Below are 16230 nucleotides of genomic sequence, written 5' to 3'. Positions count from 1 at the left end.
GTGTGTGTGTGTGTTGGGTTCCCTGAAGCTAGAATTACAGATAGTTATGATCTGCATGATGTAGGTGCTAGGACTCCCCCCCACCCCGTCTTCCCACCTGCCTATTCCCTCCTCCCCCATCTGTTTCTTAAAACGTCCATGTACCCAGCCCTCTCTCTCAAGGGCCCACTCACCCTTCCCCCAGGCAGGTCTTTGGACTGCGGCAGCCACTGTAAGGTCTCATGGTTTCAGCATCATGTTCACTGGTCCATCTTTTACCCTGATAGTCAATTGCATTTTCTCTGTTTTTGTTAATATAAGAATTTGGAGTCATATCCTGGGTACTTGTGATATTGCACTGTGATGCTGTGAGCTTATTAGACTTCCTGAGGCATGTTGGCTGGTTGGCCTGTCCCTGCTGGCTGTTCACACTCTTCGTTTCTTTACCCTGATAGTCCCAAGGCTACAGGATTCACCCAGTTATGTAAGCCACTGCAGCTCTGCTCCAGGGGCACCGGTACCCTCCCAGGGCAGAGCCCAGGGGCAGTGTTAGCCTCTGAGCCATACCTGTGCCTGCAACACAGAGAGCATATTTATGTCTTCCTGGAATACCAGAACCTACTAACAGTTCTGTGATCACAAGCTGCCTCAGTTGTACCAAATGTTCCTCATTGCACTTGACTCCCGAGGCCGTTGGTGAGGGTCTCATTATCCGTTCAGTTCTTGTGTGGGTTTTAGGTTTGATTTTCTTGAGACAGGATCTCTGTGTAGCCCAAGCTGTCCTGGGAGCTCACACAGTGTTCCTGTCTCTGCCCCTGAGCACTGACATTACAGCTGCAGATACCGTCACGTGCAGCTTCTGTTCCAGTCTTGGTAACTCTCAGACACAAGTCGTCTATAAGTACAGGCTACAGAGTGTCTTCAAAGGGCTTCAAAAGTGAGTTCAGAAGGACTGTGCTGGAGGCCACGATCCCGTGCGGATGCAGGGCAAGTGTCTGTAGGGGACAGGTCAGTCTTCCTATAACCTCCAGAGGAGGACTACGTAGGGCACAAGGTTGTCAAGTACAGGTCTGCACGGCAGGCTGTTCTGGGTGACAGCTTGCAGTGAGCCATGGGTCACAGCCTGAGAACCTGCACTTGAGCTGGCGCCCAGGAACAGAGCGGGGTCCCTCCGTGACAGCTTTTCTCGGTGGTCAGGTGGCTGCTCTCTGCACCCACCCTGTGTCATCTCAAGACACTCGTCCTCTGATAGGCCCACGTGAGGGGCTACATCTGGCAGGCAGATAAGCTCATGTGCCTGGCATTTCTGATAGGATCCCACCTCTTCCCAGGTGGTGTTATTTATTGGCACAGATAAATTATTTACCAGTTTGTGGCTCCTGCTGTGTTGGCAGATGGGGGTTGTTTACTTGTGTAAACAAGAGACAGCCTCCTTCCGTCTCCACGTTTAAAGTCCCTCAGGCCAGGAATGCTGCATTAGGAAGTGGAGTCACAGGAGGAGGCAGCCGAAAGCCTCCACGTCTCAGCACCTCACAGGGTTTCCATCCTTCCAAGCCAGTGGAGGAAACACCACAAGGTCCTGCCAGCCTTCCCAGGCCCCCATGGGAGCCACAGTCACAGAGGCCAGGGTGGCAGGGCAGCGGATCCTTCGCCACCCGTGAAGTTCCGTGATTCTGAGGAGGCCAGTAGTCAGTTGGAGAGACATGTCGAAGAAACATGGGTGAGGCCAGACACTCATGGCGTTGCTCTGAGGGTAGAGGGGGTGAAGCCAGGGATACCGGAAGCATAAAGTAGGAGAGGCAAGAAGGGGGGTCACACTGGGAACCAGATAGAGGGGGGGCCCAGGCTAAGACATAGGTCCCAGAGGCAACCACTGACCTGTGGTCTCAACCATCCACAATTTCCCGATCTGCTTAGTGGGCAGAGCAGCCCAGGCACCCATTTCTCTCTGTCTAGCCACAGCCACTATTGGGCCCCATGCAGGCCTGTCTAGGGCCAGCAGCACGAGGCCTTTCTAAGGTATCTTAAGTATCCCTCATCTGTAAGTAAATATAATGGAATTATGGTCATCTTTGAATCCTATAAACTTAACTTTTGAAAATTAGCCATGGTAGAGGGTGGGTGTCATCTCTCAGTGGTTGGAAGCATAGCCTGCTCTTAGGGAGGCCCCGGGTTCAGGTCCCCTTGTCGGGCAGTCCACAACCACATGCCGCCCAGCTCCACTGAGGACACCTGCACTCACGCTCACTTCCTGCCCCCACATACCTACACATCACCAGGAATAAGAAAAATAAGTCTTGAAAATTAAAAGTAGCTGGGGCCAGGAGCAGGGACCTCCATGCTTTCTAATGTACCCCTGCTGTTCAGCTGAGTCTGTTCTCTAATCTGGACTTGCAAAATCAGAACTAAAAGGCACTTAATATCCTAGTATATATAACTTCTGCTTTTTCAAACCTTTGGGGAAGAAATGGGCACTGTGAGCTTTGTGTGCTGGGGCGGGAGGGACAATTTTTTTCTTAAATTCGAAAATTAAGTTTCAGAAGACTCCCTGGCAACATGAGACTGTGCTGTAAGAACCAAGTCGGTCCAGATGTGAAACCACAGACTTTTTTTTTGGAGCATCAGGGGTGGGGGTGGGAGTGGGGGCCCTCGGGAGAGTCCTAACCCACCACTTCTAAACACAGTTGTGCATTCTTTTCTCTTCAGATGTAAACAGAAAGTTGCAGATTCGGAGCTAGCCTGTGAGCAGGCTCATCAATACCTCATCATGAAAGCCAAAACCAGATGGGCAGACCTGTCCAAGGTAAGGGACTTCCGTTGTGGGCTGCTGTGCTCGCCCTACTGCCAGAGCAGTGTGGAGAAGGGGACACAGTGCCAGGTACCCTTGGTACCCTTGGTGTGGGTCCCTGCTGTCCTTTAACGACTTTCCCAAACACTGAGTGACCAGTCTTGGCTTTGCTCTGACCAAAGCCCCATCAGTGACTGCAGCTGTGATGAAGTTATTTGGATATTTCTATCATTGCTAAGCGATAGAGACGGTGTCACTATAGAGACCCAGAACATTCTACCCCTACTTTCAACAACTAAGGAGAGTGAACGCCAAGAAGAAATTTTATGCTTGAAACATGAGCGGTTATCAAAGACGTTTAAAGACACAGTAAAGGGCTGGTGAGGTGGCTCAGCGGGAAGAGGAGCTTGCCGTCAAGTCTGAAGACCTGAGTTCAATCCCTGGACCCCATGTGGTGAAAGGGGAGAGAACCGATTCTTCCAAGTTGTCCTTTGACCTTTACTGTGCACTATGGAATGCAAGCGTGTGCACAGATATGGGAGGAAGAAGTCGCTCATGACACATGTGCCTGTCATTCTAACGTTCTGGAGGACAAGGTAGTAAAAGCGCTGCAAGCTCACAGGCAGACTGAGCTGCGCAGGAAGTCCATGTCTCAGAAACAAAAAGAAAACCCAGGAATGGGTTGCTCACACTTGTTGTCCTAGCTCTAGAGAAAGAGGTAGGATCGGGAGTTCAAAGTCAGCCTCAACTACAGAGTGAGTTTGAAACCAACCTGAGATACAAAGAATTCCCCAGAGGAAGGAGGGAAAGAGCAGCAAGAGGTTTACTTTGTTTTTATGGTTTTCAAATGTTTGAATTGTTTTATTAATCTAAGCCAGAGTGAGACTCTTTTGAAAGAATTAATCATTTTGATTTCATATCCCTGAAGAGCACTGGCCTGGAAACATCGTTTAGATGTCTAATAAAAATGTGTAAGTTGATAAAAAGACAGAAAAAAAAGACAAAAACCAAATAAACAGCCCCAAAGACACTCCACTAAATTCTTCCTAAGTAAGTTTGTACTCTCAGAGTCACTGGGGAGAAGACCGTGTGGAACTCAGGGCCTGTGGAGAAACCTTCTCCTCAGCTCAGGCTTGGGGGAAGATTTAAAGTTTAAAGGGAAAATCAGGCAAGGGTTTCACCCAACAGCCAACAGGCACTGTAGGAGCTGTTTCACCACATTTGACAAGATGACGGGAAGTGCCGTTCCAAGACACATGCCCCCATGAGCAATCTCAGAAGTTGTGATGTCATGGATAGCCAATCTGACAGCAGAACCTCGGAACAACAGGATGGAACGGGCACACAGACTTTCTCCTGAGTCTAGGATGTGGGGTCACCGTGGACATAGTGACCCTCTGAAAGGAAGGTCACTGTCTTAGTTAGGGCTTTACTGCTGTGAACAGACACCATGACCAAGGCAACTCTTATAAGGACAACATTTAATCGGGACTGGCTTGCTTACAAGTTTAGAGATTCTGTTTAGTATCATTAAGGCAGGAGCACTTAATGCCTTAGCATCCAGGGAGGCAAGGTGGGGGAGAAGCTGAGAGGTCTACATCTTCATCTGCTGGCCTCTAAGAGAAGACTGGCCTCGAGCAGCTAGGACCAGGGTATTAAAGCCCACATCCACAGTGACACACCTACTCCAACAAGGTCACATTTCCTAATAGTGGTCACTCCCTGACCCAAGCATATACAAACCACCACAGTCACAAGTGCATGCTGCAATGCTCTCTCCCTCTGTCTTTAAGGGTGACTTGCTGTGTCTGGCTTCTTCATTTGCTCTCCCCATTGGCTCTTCTTTGGCTCCTGCCTAATGCCAAGTTCTGTTGGATTCCCTCAAGCCAGGCCTGCTTTTCCTCCACACAGTGTCCTCAAGTGTCTGAGGCAAGGCTGCAACTTCCTTTCCTCCCTCTCCTCAACACTGCTGTTTTCTGGTACACACTTGCCCTCAGAAGCGTGCAGCACCATCTGAATGCCTCGTTCACAGCATGAGGGAAGAAGGAGGGTTCTTGTGGCCTCTGTCTTCCTGGCATAGTAGGCTTTCTGGGCCCACCTGTCTGCCCTGACAAGTTGTACCTGTGTGTCCCCAGCACTAGGCAATGGCTTGCCCCTGGTCTCTCTTACAAATCCAACAGCTCAGTTTGCTCAGCTGTTCTCATGCTATTAGGACAGCACAATGCCTCCCAAGATTCCTGCACACTAGGTCCAAGCTAGCTGATAGCCTGCTTATGTTTAAGCTGTGACTCTGCTGGAGCGGGGGTCCTAGAATCCAAACATGTAATTGAAAGAGATTTTTAAAGGGGTCAACCTCCGTCCAGGTGGAGGAGAAGAATATTATCTTAGACTGGCCAGCAGCACACTAATGCAGCAACTGAATAGATGTCTTTTTGTTGGTGTGGCCCTTCTCAGCCCCTGCCCCACCCCCACCCCTGCAGCAGTGTGCTTGCCACTGGGACTTGCCGTTCCCGAAGGTGTAGGATTATCTCCTTCAGTTCCAGTTCACACTTCGTTGGTGATTAAGGAGACCATACATCTTTTTCATCCGGCTCGTCCTTAATCGGGCTGTCTGTGAAATGCTCACTGGGCTCTTTTTTTTTCTTTTGCTATTCTACTGTGATCTCAGTGAGGAGATCTCAGTGATGACCTCCTCGCATTCTCCTCAAGGGATCAGTCCCAGCCTTCCCACTGCTATGAGACTGTGTGCACCATGGGCATGCCTACCTTTGGCTCTTCTGCAGGGTGATGAGGTGTCCCTGGTCCACCTTTACCTCACCGCCTGGCAGCTCCATCTCCACCCTCCGCCCCTCCCACAGAGCCTGGGACTACCTCATCTGACCAATGGTCAGTTTGTCTGTCCTGGTCCCAGTTCTACACCTTTCTCGTTGCTGTAACTTATGAATGCACCTTAATAGATTTTGCGGTGCTTAAGATGGAAGCCAGGCCCTAGTGCGTTCTAGGCAGCTGCTCCCTTGCCAAGCAGCTCCTCCAACCTTTATGGATACATCCTGGCCAGCCAGTTTCATTGCCAAGTTCCATTAAAAATATTAAATGTTGGGGAGATAACACAGTTGATACCTGCTCAACAGGTGTGGTGGTAGACGCCTACAATCCGAGCACTCAGAGGTAGAGGCAGGTAAATATTTGGGAGTTTGAGAACAATCTGGCTTAGACCAGCCAGGGCTGCATAGTGAGACCCTGTCTCCAAACAAACAAACAAACAAACAAGCAAGCATAAAGACCTAGGACATGCATTTTTTTAAAAGCTAGGTATGGTGGTCCATGTTTGTGATCTCACTGCTGAGGGATATGAGGTCAGGATGACCCCTGGGGTTTGCAGTCCTCCCTGGGGCTGGCTCAGTGAGCTCCATACCCCAGTCTCAAAAACAGAAGGCAAACGTCACCTTGTCGTGACACCTGAACTTGACCTCTGACCTCTCACATGTCCATACTCCTACACCCCCACACCTCAGACAGGGAAAACCTTAAAAGCACACAAAGAAGTATCTTAGATGGTTCTAGAAGCTGTGGTCAGTCTCCAGGTCTGCACGTGACTAAATACTATCTTCTGTTGTAGAATTTCATAGAAACGGATAACGAGGGCAACGGTATCCTCCGGCGAAGGGACATTAAGAACTCACTGTATGGCTTTGACATCCCCCTCACCCCAAGAGAATTCGAGAAGCTTTGGCAAAAGTAAGTGTATCCACACCAGGGCTGTTCCTGTGTGTCTGCCCAACTCAGGGCAATTTCTCACCAGGGTCTCAGGGATGTGGGGCTGCAGATGGATTTCTTTGGTTGCATCCGATCCCGTGTCCTCCTTCCTCCTTCCCGGTAGAGAGCAGCTGTGGGAGGACACGCTGGTCCTCAGGCCTCTGAAGAGCTGGGGATCCCCCAGCAGCAGTACGGAGTGGAGAGATTTGCAGATGTCATAGTTCAGGTCCCCGCTTTTTCTGCAGCAGATCTCAGGGATCTCCTTCAGCAGAAGTGGCAGAGGCAGAGGCAGAGGCAGTCTGCCCATGCCAGGAGGTGGTAGTCGCTGCTGCCAAGCTGTTTATTGAGGAAATAAGAACACCATGACAGCTTGGAGCAGTTTCCCAGGGCGCTCTTAAACTGAACAGGATCTGATGTAAGGGCCATTTTCCAAATGCATTTTAGACTTAGTTCATCTGAACCAGCCCCCTTATGATACCTCCCTGCATTAATGCCTAAGTCTCCAGTATGCTAACAGTGTGGTGAGCTCTGCACAGTGAGCTAGAAGCTCTGGGTTCCAGTTCTACGTTTGAATGACCTCCTTCTTCAGTACATGGTGATTGACCGACCCTCAGATTCCCAGCATCGCACACTCACTGAAGGTCATGATCGCTGAGTGATACGCTCCACTTTCAGTCTTTCACCCGTCGCCATGCAAGGCTTCTAACACCTAAAAACAAAGATGTTGGAGGAGCTGAAACCCTAAAGGGGGCCATGTTACCTAAGGGCCAGGAGCCAGGGAGGAACTGAGAAAGGAGGGCTACACCGCCCCAAACTCAACTCCGCACCCTAGTGTCAGGATCCAGAGGAAGTCAGGGTGTCTTTTGCAGATCAGAATGCTGCCTCCACCCCAACAAGAGTCATATTGGGTGCTGCCACAGAAATTGCTAGAGTTCCAGCTGGCACTGAGCAGGAGCTGCCGCCACCACTGTCCCGGCAGGACTCTTTTTTTTTTTTTTTTTTTTTTTTTGGTTTTGGTTTTTGGGTTTTTTTGGATTTGGTTTTTTCAAGACGGGTTTCTCTGTGTAGCCCTGGCTGTCCTGGAACTCACTCTGTAGACCAGGCTGGCCTTGAACTCAGAAATCCCCCTGCCTCTGCCTCCCAGAGTGCTGGGATTACAGGCGTGCGCCACCACCGCCCGGCTCTAGCAGGACTCGAGCTCAGGTGCCATCCATTGGTCTGGATCTCCTTGGGACAGCAGAGTGGGATAGGAGAGGAGGGACACAGAGGATGAACAAGGAGAGATGTGGGGAGGATGCCATTTTCCAGGACAGCTGCTGCTGGAAGCCAGGTGTGGTGGTGGTTAGAATAGGTATGTCCCCTACTGACTCAAGTGCTTAAACGCTTGGCCCATATGGAGTGGCACTATTAGGAGATGTGGCCTTGTTGGAGGAAGTGTGTCACTGTGGAGGTGGGCTTTGAGGTCTCCTCCTATGCTCAAGCTCTGCCCGGTGTGGAATCCAATCTCCTGGCTGCCCGAGGATCAAGGTGTGGGACTCTCAGCACCTTCTCTAGCATCACATCTGCCTGGAAGTTGTCATGTTTCCTGCCATGGCAATAATGGACTGAACCTCTAAAACTGTAAGCCATCCTCAATTAAATGTCCTTTGTAAGAGTTGCTTTGGTCATGGTGTCTGTTCACAGTAATTGAACCCTAACTACGTCATAAGTTGGTAGCAGGGACTGGGGTATTGCTGTGGTAGGCCTGACCATGCTATTGTTTGGAGGAATGTGGCTTTGGGGACTTTGGTTAGGAAATCGGAACATGGAAGACAGTAATGTTGGGGGTGATTTGAACTGTGGGGGCCTGACTCTAGAGGTTTCAGAGGAGAAGAATTTTATTATACTGCCTAGAGATTGTTTTTATGATATTTTGGTAAAGGATATGGTTGCTTTTTGCCCTTGTCTGAAGAGCCTGTCTGAGGCTAAGGTGAAGAGATTTAAATAAATTGCATTGGCGAAGGGAATCTCTTAACAGCTTAGTATAGACTCTGTCCTGTGGTTCATAGGACTTCATGAAGAGCATTTTGATGAAACTTAGCAAGCAAAGGAAAAGTACAAAATGTATGGTTCAAGAAATAAAGGGACACCAGGAAGTGGAATGGAGCTAAATCCATTCATGGAGATAAACAGATTAAAGATATTAAATCAAATTTAAGGGAGTGATGTCCTCAGGGTAAGATCCCACCCAGCCAAGCTTTCATTTTATAAAAAGGATGTTCCCCAAGGGACATTGCTACATATTCTAAATAGGGGTATTGTGATGGCTATTCTAGGTTGTCAAGTTGATTGTATCTGGAATGAACTATAATCCAGAAATGGAGGGCACACCCATTTTCTGTATCTTGAGGCTTTTGATCCTGATGTTGAAGTGGGATGACACATGTTTTGATCCAGATTGACACATACCTTTAACACTAGAACTCAGGAGATGTGGGCATGTCATTTGAAAGTTCAAGAACAGCCTGGTCTATAGAGCAAGTTCCAGAACAGCCAAGCTTAGGCAGAGAAGGGAACCATTGAAAACAGAAAGCTAATGAAGATGTAATTGAACAAGAGGTCATGTTCCAGCCCCAGCAAACGGCAGAACTTGGAAGCTTTGGTCATGTGGTTCTAGCTTTAGAATCAAGGATGGGATTTCCCTCTATGACTAAGGAAAGTGCTAAGGCCAAGAATATATGTAAGGGGTCTCCCTACATGGAGGCCCAGAAAGGCCATTATATGAGGCAGCCAAGGTTGTACCTTGTGCTGGCAGCTGGACTTGTATAAGATTCAGTCAGGTGGTACTGGTTTTAAAGGCGTGAAGAGGGGTCATAGAGAGCAGTTGAGGATTGGCACCGTAAGAGGCAATGGAAGGCCATGGGTAAAGGTGCAGCCTCAGTGGCAGTTGAAGACCCAAGACTGAAGGGGCCATGCAAAGAATTTGAAACTTGGCAACAAGAAGAGAGCCCATGAGAGGCTACTGGAGAAAGTACAGCCTAGTTGCATCAGAAGACCCTACTGTTTTGGAGATGCCAGTACCGTGGGATGACCACCAAGAACAGCAGCAGCAGAAGCTGTGTTCCAGGAGCTCTGAAGGTGAAGCCTGGACTGACCCAGAGATCCCAAGAGTTTAGAGATGACAGAGCCATGGGACACCTGCCCAGAAAAGCTGCTCACATGGAGTGGAGACAGCCCAAGAAAAAGAAGTAGGCTGTAGTCAGTCAAACAAAGAAGAAGAGAGTTAGGGATCTGAAGAGCACTTTGGTATCAGTCGTGGAGATGCAGAGCTTGGAGTTTGCCCAGTTGGTTTTTTGATCTTGCTTTAGTCTGGTATTTCCTTGCTGTGCTGCCTTCCTTACACTTTGGTGATGTCTCTTCTGAGCCATGGTGTGTTAGAAGTACGTGATCTGCTTTTTGATTTTATAAGGGATTGCAGTTAAGAGAGTGCATGAATCTCAGAAGAGACTTAGAACTTTAAACATTGTTGAAACTGTGATAGATTGTGGGGATTTTTGAAGCTGGACTAAATGCACTTTGCATTATGCTATGGCTACAGGCCTGTGGGGGCCTAGGAGTAGAAGGAATGTGGCGGCTTGAATAGGTTTTGCACTTTACACTCATGGGTTTGAATGCTTGGCCCATAGGGAGTGGCACTATTAGGAGGTGTGGCCTTGTTGGAGGAAGTGTGTCACTGTGGGGGTGGGGTTTGAGGTCTCTAATGTTCAGGCCCTGCCCAGTGTGGCATCCAATCTCCTCCTGCCTGCCTGAGGATCATGATGTGGAACTCTCAGCTCCTTCTCCAGAAATATGTCTGCCTGGACATAATAATAATGGACTGAACCTCTAAAACTGTAAGCCAGCCCCAATTAAATGCCGTCCTTTGTAAGAGTTGCTCTTGATCATGGTGTCTCTTCACAGCAATAAAACCCTAAGTAAGACACCAGGGCATCTAGAAGACAGACAGCAGGACTTCCAGAGAGCAGGTGGCGTGGCCATGCATGGCAGCTGAACTCCATGAAGGCCAGGTCACAGCGCACCTTGCTTGAGAGCCAAGAGACCAGTAGGAAAACAATATGGACAAGTCCACTTCTAAAAGTCTCCTTGAGCTACACAAGCTACACAGGGACAGAGAGAGCTGCAGGAGACCATCCTGGATCTCGGAGGCCAACAGGAGCTCTGGGTGCCAAGCAGGAGGAGGCTGAAGGCTGTCCAGGAGGACGGGAGGGGAGAGGAGTGTTGAGGATTGAGGAGGTGGTGCCAGCCTTTAGCAGCCCAGATGTGAGGCATTGTGGGAGAGCAGAAGCTCCTGGAATATGATAGCCAGAGCAGCCACGGGGCCCTGGGCTGCATCGGAGACAGTGAGGGCCCTGTGTAATACCCGTGGAGAATACCAGGAACCTGAGGGCAGAACAGTCAGCCAAATGGAAATTCAGATTAGGACGTGTTCTGATTGTTCAGAGGAAATCAAGGAGTACAGATGTCATATATATGGACTGGATGTCCTCTTCGTCTACAGCACCCCTCAGGATCATTGGTGAGAACAAGCCTGCCTTCCATTTTCACAGCAGGGGGTGCTGTGGGCAGTGAGGGCGCCCCCTCAGGGGTTCTCAGGGCATCTATAGCCTCCTCTCCAGCTATGCTAACATCTGGTTGCCTCAGAAAGCTGCAGTGAGACAGGTGACCTGCCCAGGGCTGGCTGACTGTGTAAAGGAGGCAATGTACCCTCCTGCTCCTGAATGGGCCCAGGAAGTCGGGAAGCCACATGACGCCTTCCAGCTTAGGAAGTCTGGGTGTGTCCAAAGATGTCAGAACAGGGGTGTGGCATAAAGCAGAGGAGAGTGGTGAGCTTTCTCCCAACAGCCTGAGTGTGAGAGAACATGAGATCGAGATGGAAGAGGCTTTCAGCATCCAGTGTTCACCCAGCACTTACTGGCGCCTCTGAAGTGCACTTCCCTGAGCTGCAGATTAGCCTGGAAGGGCCTGCTTTATGCTGTGGAGATAAATTAGTACATTGACCCCAAATCTCAGCGGTTCAGGTACCTCCATATTTTCCTCTTCATCCAAACTCCACACTGTGCCTGATGGCTCCTGGGGACATTTCCTTCCCAGGAAGCGAGGGAGACTCAGCCAGCTTCCATGGCGTAGTGTCCTCATCTCTGTGGGTGTTCATTCAGGAGGTGGGGACCGCAGAACTGGAGGTTCACACATGGGTACTACCCCTTGCCAGGCTGGCATACAGGGATCGGGCTGGTTGTAGGTGTTGACAGGACAAAGGGAAGCTGCCCACTGAAGTCAGCTCTGGAGCTGAGAGCCCGAGTGTCCAGGAGCAGCCTGCTTGGCTAGGGCTGCAGGGAGCTGCCGAGGACCCCTGACCACATGGAAGATGTGCTCTCCCCTTCAGTCACGGGGGTCATTTGGAGACTGACGGGCTCCTGAGGTTCAAACCCTCCATTTCCACTCACCAGCTCCTGGACAGGACGCCTCGGCCGCGCCTGAATCAGCAGCCATTGAACCCGTGAGCCACAGGTGGGGAAAGGGCACTCCATGAGCAGAGCTTCTGGAAGGTGCTGGGGATGTGCTGCCCATGTGGGAAAAACCTCAGCCTGCCCAGGGCCACAGCCGTGCGGTGGAGTAAGTGGCCTTCTGAGGCCTCGAGTGGGACTCTGCTGATTTGAATCCAAAACAAACTTATTGGGATCACTGAAGAAATCACATCATGGAATTGCATAGATTGAGAGTGTGCTGTAGGAAAGCTGCTGGGTCAGAAGCATCTGTGGAGACCAGCAGGTGCGTGTCCACCAGCCAGCCAGGAGGCCCCAGCTGCATGCTGGGACTTAGGCAATGCTGGCTGGTGTTCAATCCTAACAGGGCCCCCTGTAGGGTCTCAGAGAGAAAGCAGTACTTTACAGTCTGCCATATATCAGTCTTCAAATCTAACCAAGGACTCTGACAAAGAAGCCACGCTGTAGGCTGTCACCCAGTTCTCCAGTAACAGGAAGTGAGGTTGCTTCTGTCATTACTAAAGGCAATAATACCCGCCCCTTAGAAGGCGACTGGGTGATGTCCAAACAGGATGTGCAGGATGGACAGGCTGAGTAGGGCCTGCCGCTAGGAAAGAAGATTGGCTGAGGCAGAAACACCTGTGGGGACAGATGCTCACTGTGGGGACCTGTCAGTCATGAGGCTCAGCATGGAAACCCTGTCATAGGTTGGAATGGGGAAGAACTCCAGTAGACACTAGAGGAACCTGTGTCCCATGGCGAGAGTTCTGTGCCCAGGAGAACAGAAGTGGCCTACACAGGATGGGGGCTACGGCAGAGGCCACCTCACCTACTGCTGTCAGGATTTGCTGTGTGTGCCTAGTGGGCACCAGCTTAGAAAGTTGACCACTCTTCATTCTGAAGAGCAGATGCTTGGGACATCAAACCACTCTCTAAGATGGCGCTGTAGAGAATTCCTCCTATCCCAGCTGCCCAAGGTTCCTGGTGCCTCTCCATATGGTCTGGGGCATCTGCAGGTGATGTTCCATACCCTGGACCATGCCCTTTACCTCTGGGGCCATGGTGCTCAGAGCTCCTCCTGAGATACATGCAAGAATCCATTGTCTCAATAGCACAGAGGACTAAGACTCTTGGCAAAGCTGGGTGATGGATGTGCATGTCTGCAGATCCCATGTGTGTGTGTGTGTGTAGATCCCATGTGCGTGCCTGTAGATCCCATGTGCGTATGTGCAGATCTCATGTGTGTGTGTGTGTGTGTGTGTGTGTGTGTGTGTACAGATCCCATGTGTGTGTATGCAGATCCCATGTATGTGTGTGTGCAGATTCCATGTGTGTGCCTGCAAATCCCATGTGCGTGTGTGCAGGTCCCGTGTGTGTGTGTGTGTGTGTGTGTGTGTGTGTGTGTGTGTGTGTGTGTGTGTGTACAGATCCCATGTGTGTGTGTGCAGATCCCATGTGCATGCCTGCAGATCCCATGTGCGTGTGTGCAGATCTCGTGTGTGTGTGTGTGTGTGTGTGTGTGTGTGTGTGTGTGTGTGTGTGTGTGTGTACAGATCCCAGATCCCATGTGCGTGTGTGCAGATCCCATGTGCGTGCCTGCAGATTCCATGTGCGAATTACCACACTGCTCAGCACATGGGCAGAGTCACCTGCCTACCCCATGAACACCTGCTTCATACACGCAAGCTTTTCTGGGGCCTCTGCTCAGGACACGTTTTCCTTGGCATATCTGTTGCTCACTGAGTTTAAAATTCAACCTTTATAGACAGTTGGTTTTTTTTTAATGTTACACAGAGGATTGCATAATGAAGGGTGAGGTTATGTAAGCAGAATTAGCTCTACAATTATTCACATTCATAGCAGTATTTTTTTTTTTGCAACTGTGCAATCTGCTCTTCCACGTCTCTGTGATGAGAAGAGCCTGTTTGCCATCTTCATTAATAAAGTAATTAAGAAGTGCCTTTTCATTCAGCCCAAGTGTCACGGTGGAGAGCAGGCTGTGTGGGAAATCTGTGCCTCAGAAGTGCACCGTCTGGGACACACACACACACACACACACACACACACACACACGGGGCAGGGCACATGGCTGCAGCAAGCCTGCCTCAGGGGCCTGAGAGTCAGGAGCAATGGATAAGACACAGTAGTGCCTCCGGAAGCTTGCATGTAACAGGAGACATGACCTAAACTCAGTACCTTCAACTCACTTGCAGATAGCAACAGCAAATGCAGGCCCTTCCTGGCAGTCCCCATAAGCCCCTAAGAATCCAAGGGAGGCCAGAATCATGGGAAGTTAAGTCTGGGAGGATGGAAAGCCTCACCCATCCTACCCCCGGAATCTCTCACCGGGATGAACCATCTGAGGGGTGGGTTGTTGACCCTCTGAGAGTGTCAGCAACCCTCCTGTGGGATTGGGGATCCTGGGACACTGCTGGGAGTGTCTCTCTTGGGTCACATGATATATCACGCTAGTGTCAGACTAGGGGTAAACCTGAGGCTGGACAGGTGCTCTTTTGTGTACTTTGCTCTATTTAATTTACTATTTTTTAGATTTACTTAATGTTACATGTATGAGTGTTTTGCCTGTGTGAATGTATATGTGTCCTACCTGTGTGCCCGGTGCCCTCGGAGGCCAGAAAAGGGCATCAGAGCCCCCCCTACCCCCTGACCCCCGGAACTAGAGTTGTGGCTGACTCCAAGCCAACAAATGGGGCTGATCATCAAACAAAAGTCCTCTGAAAGAGCAACCAGTGCTCTTAGTCATTGACCTGCCTCCCTAACCCCCACGTGCATTGTTTTTAAGAGCAAAACTGACAGGTAAAGGCAGGTTGTAATTTCCTGGGTGATGGCGTGAAGGTCACGCTGATCACACACTCACCTGGAAAGGCTTGCGGGCTAGTCACAAGTGATAACAAGTTTCCTATAATGCAGCTGTTCTGAGCCTTTACCTTCATGGGCTGCCATGGCCCCGAGAGTTGGTAGGGCCTTGCTTCTGGGTACCAGGATACCCTGAGCTCCCTCAACTGAGGGAAAGAAGCCACCAGAGGGTGACTTCCTTACCCATGTCAGAGACAGGTCTGAAGGGAAGCTGCAGCTCCACAGAGCACAGCAGGACCTGTGCTATATACCACATCTCCTGTAGGCGCCCAGCATCGGACCCCTGACATTCTTTGCATAGTGGACACACAAGCGTTCTCACCCTTGCCTCAGCTGCTAGCCTCTGTCCACTGCGTGGCCTGGGAGGAGGAATGGGCACTCTTAGAGGAATAGATAACTCCTTTCATTGGCAGGGTACAATGTGGCCATTCTAAAGGGCTCTCTTCAGGTGCCTCACGGAGCAGTCAGTGCCTCTAAAAACCAGCATCTTCCCCTCAGGGGAATCAGGCTCTTGTGCCTGATTAGCTAGAAGATCCTGTCCCTTGTAGCTCCTCAATTAATCTAGGAAAAGCTACATCTGCAGATATTACCTTTTCATTGGTTACCTGTAGACCAAGACCTTTCTATTAAAAACAAATGCTTTAAAAAAGGAAAAGAAGACGGTCCATTTGCCTTCAAATTTTTATTGAAGTAATTCTATTCTATGTGAATAGCACCAGGAGATAAAACCTCCATTATTCCCTTTTTAATGAATTATAATTCAGAAAAATCTTGATAACAGAAAATGACTTAAAAGGCACAAAGCACAGTTCTTATCTTGTTTTCCTTCTAGGCTCTCTTGTTGGGTATATGTAATTGGCGGCTCTTCAAAGTGGAGACGGGAGGGGGCGGCGGGGGGGGGGGACTTTTAACATCCTTGAATCAAGTGTTATTCCTTTATTGAGGCTTCAAGGTGGAATATACTTCCTGAAAGATCTTCTTCTAAACCTTAGTCCAACTCCATTTCCACAGAGGTACCTGACTAAAAATGCGTGCAGAGAGTGGGGTTCAACTTCTGCGTTTGCCACTGTGTTTCCACCATGCTTTGAGTCCATTCTCTTAGGGCATGTCTCTGTCAAGTCAGTAGACCTGTGGATCACCCAGGGGCCCTGTTAAGTCTAGGTGCAGAGAGGCTCAGAGGCACGGCCTGAGACTGCATTTGTGATGAGTCTGCTGGCCTTGCTTGTACCTAACAAGAAGACTTCCCCCCAAGTGGCTGATGCAGTCCTGCCCCTCAACGCCCCCCCCCCCGCCCCCACAGTGCCAGCT

General features: G+C 49.9%; 1 protein-coding gene across 2 annotated transcripts in view; it reads left to right on the top strand.

Moving 5' to 3' along the window:
• Efcab6 (EF-hand calcium binding domain 6) overlaps positions 1–16230 on the top strand; it is a 177819-nt gene that overhangs the window by 122173 nt on the left and 39416 nt on the right. For both annotated transcript variants that reach the window (XM_052161364.1, XM_052161365.1), the window contains 2 exons: positions 2686–2782; positions 6387–6505. In XM_052161364.1, the coding sequence (XP_052017324.1) occupies positions 2686–2782; positions 6387–6505 (216 nt within the window). The remainder of the gene's footprint in view (positions 1–2685; positions 2783–6386; positions 6506–16230) is intronic.

The sequence above is a fragment of the Apodemus sylvaticus genome, chromosome 17 (assembly GCF_947179515.1).
Source record: "Apodemus sylvaticus chromosome 17, mApoSyl1.1, whole genome shotgun sequence".
Taxonomy (NCBI): Eukaryota; Metazoa; Chordata; class Mammalia; order Rodentia; family Muridae; genus Apodemus; species Apodemus sylvaticus.
Note: the sequence above shows the minus strand (reverse complement) of the source record. Positions and strands in the feature narration are given on the sequence as shown.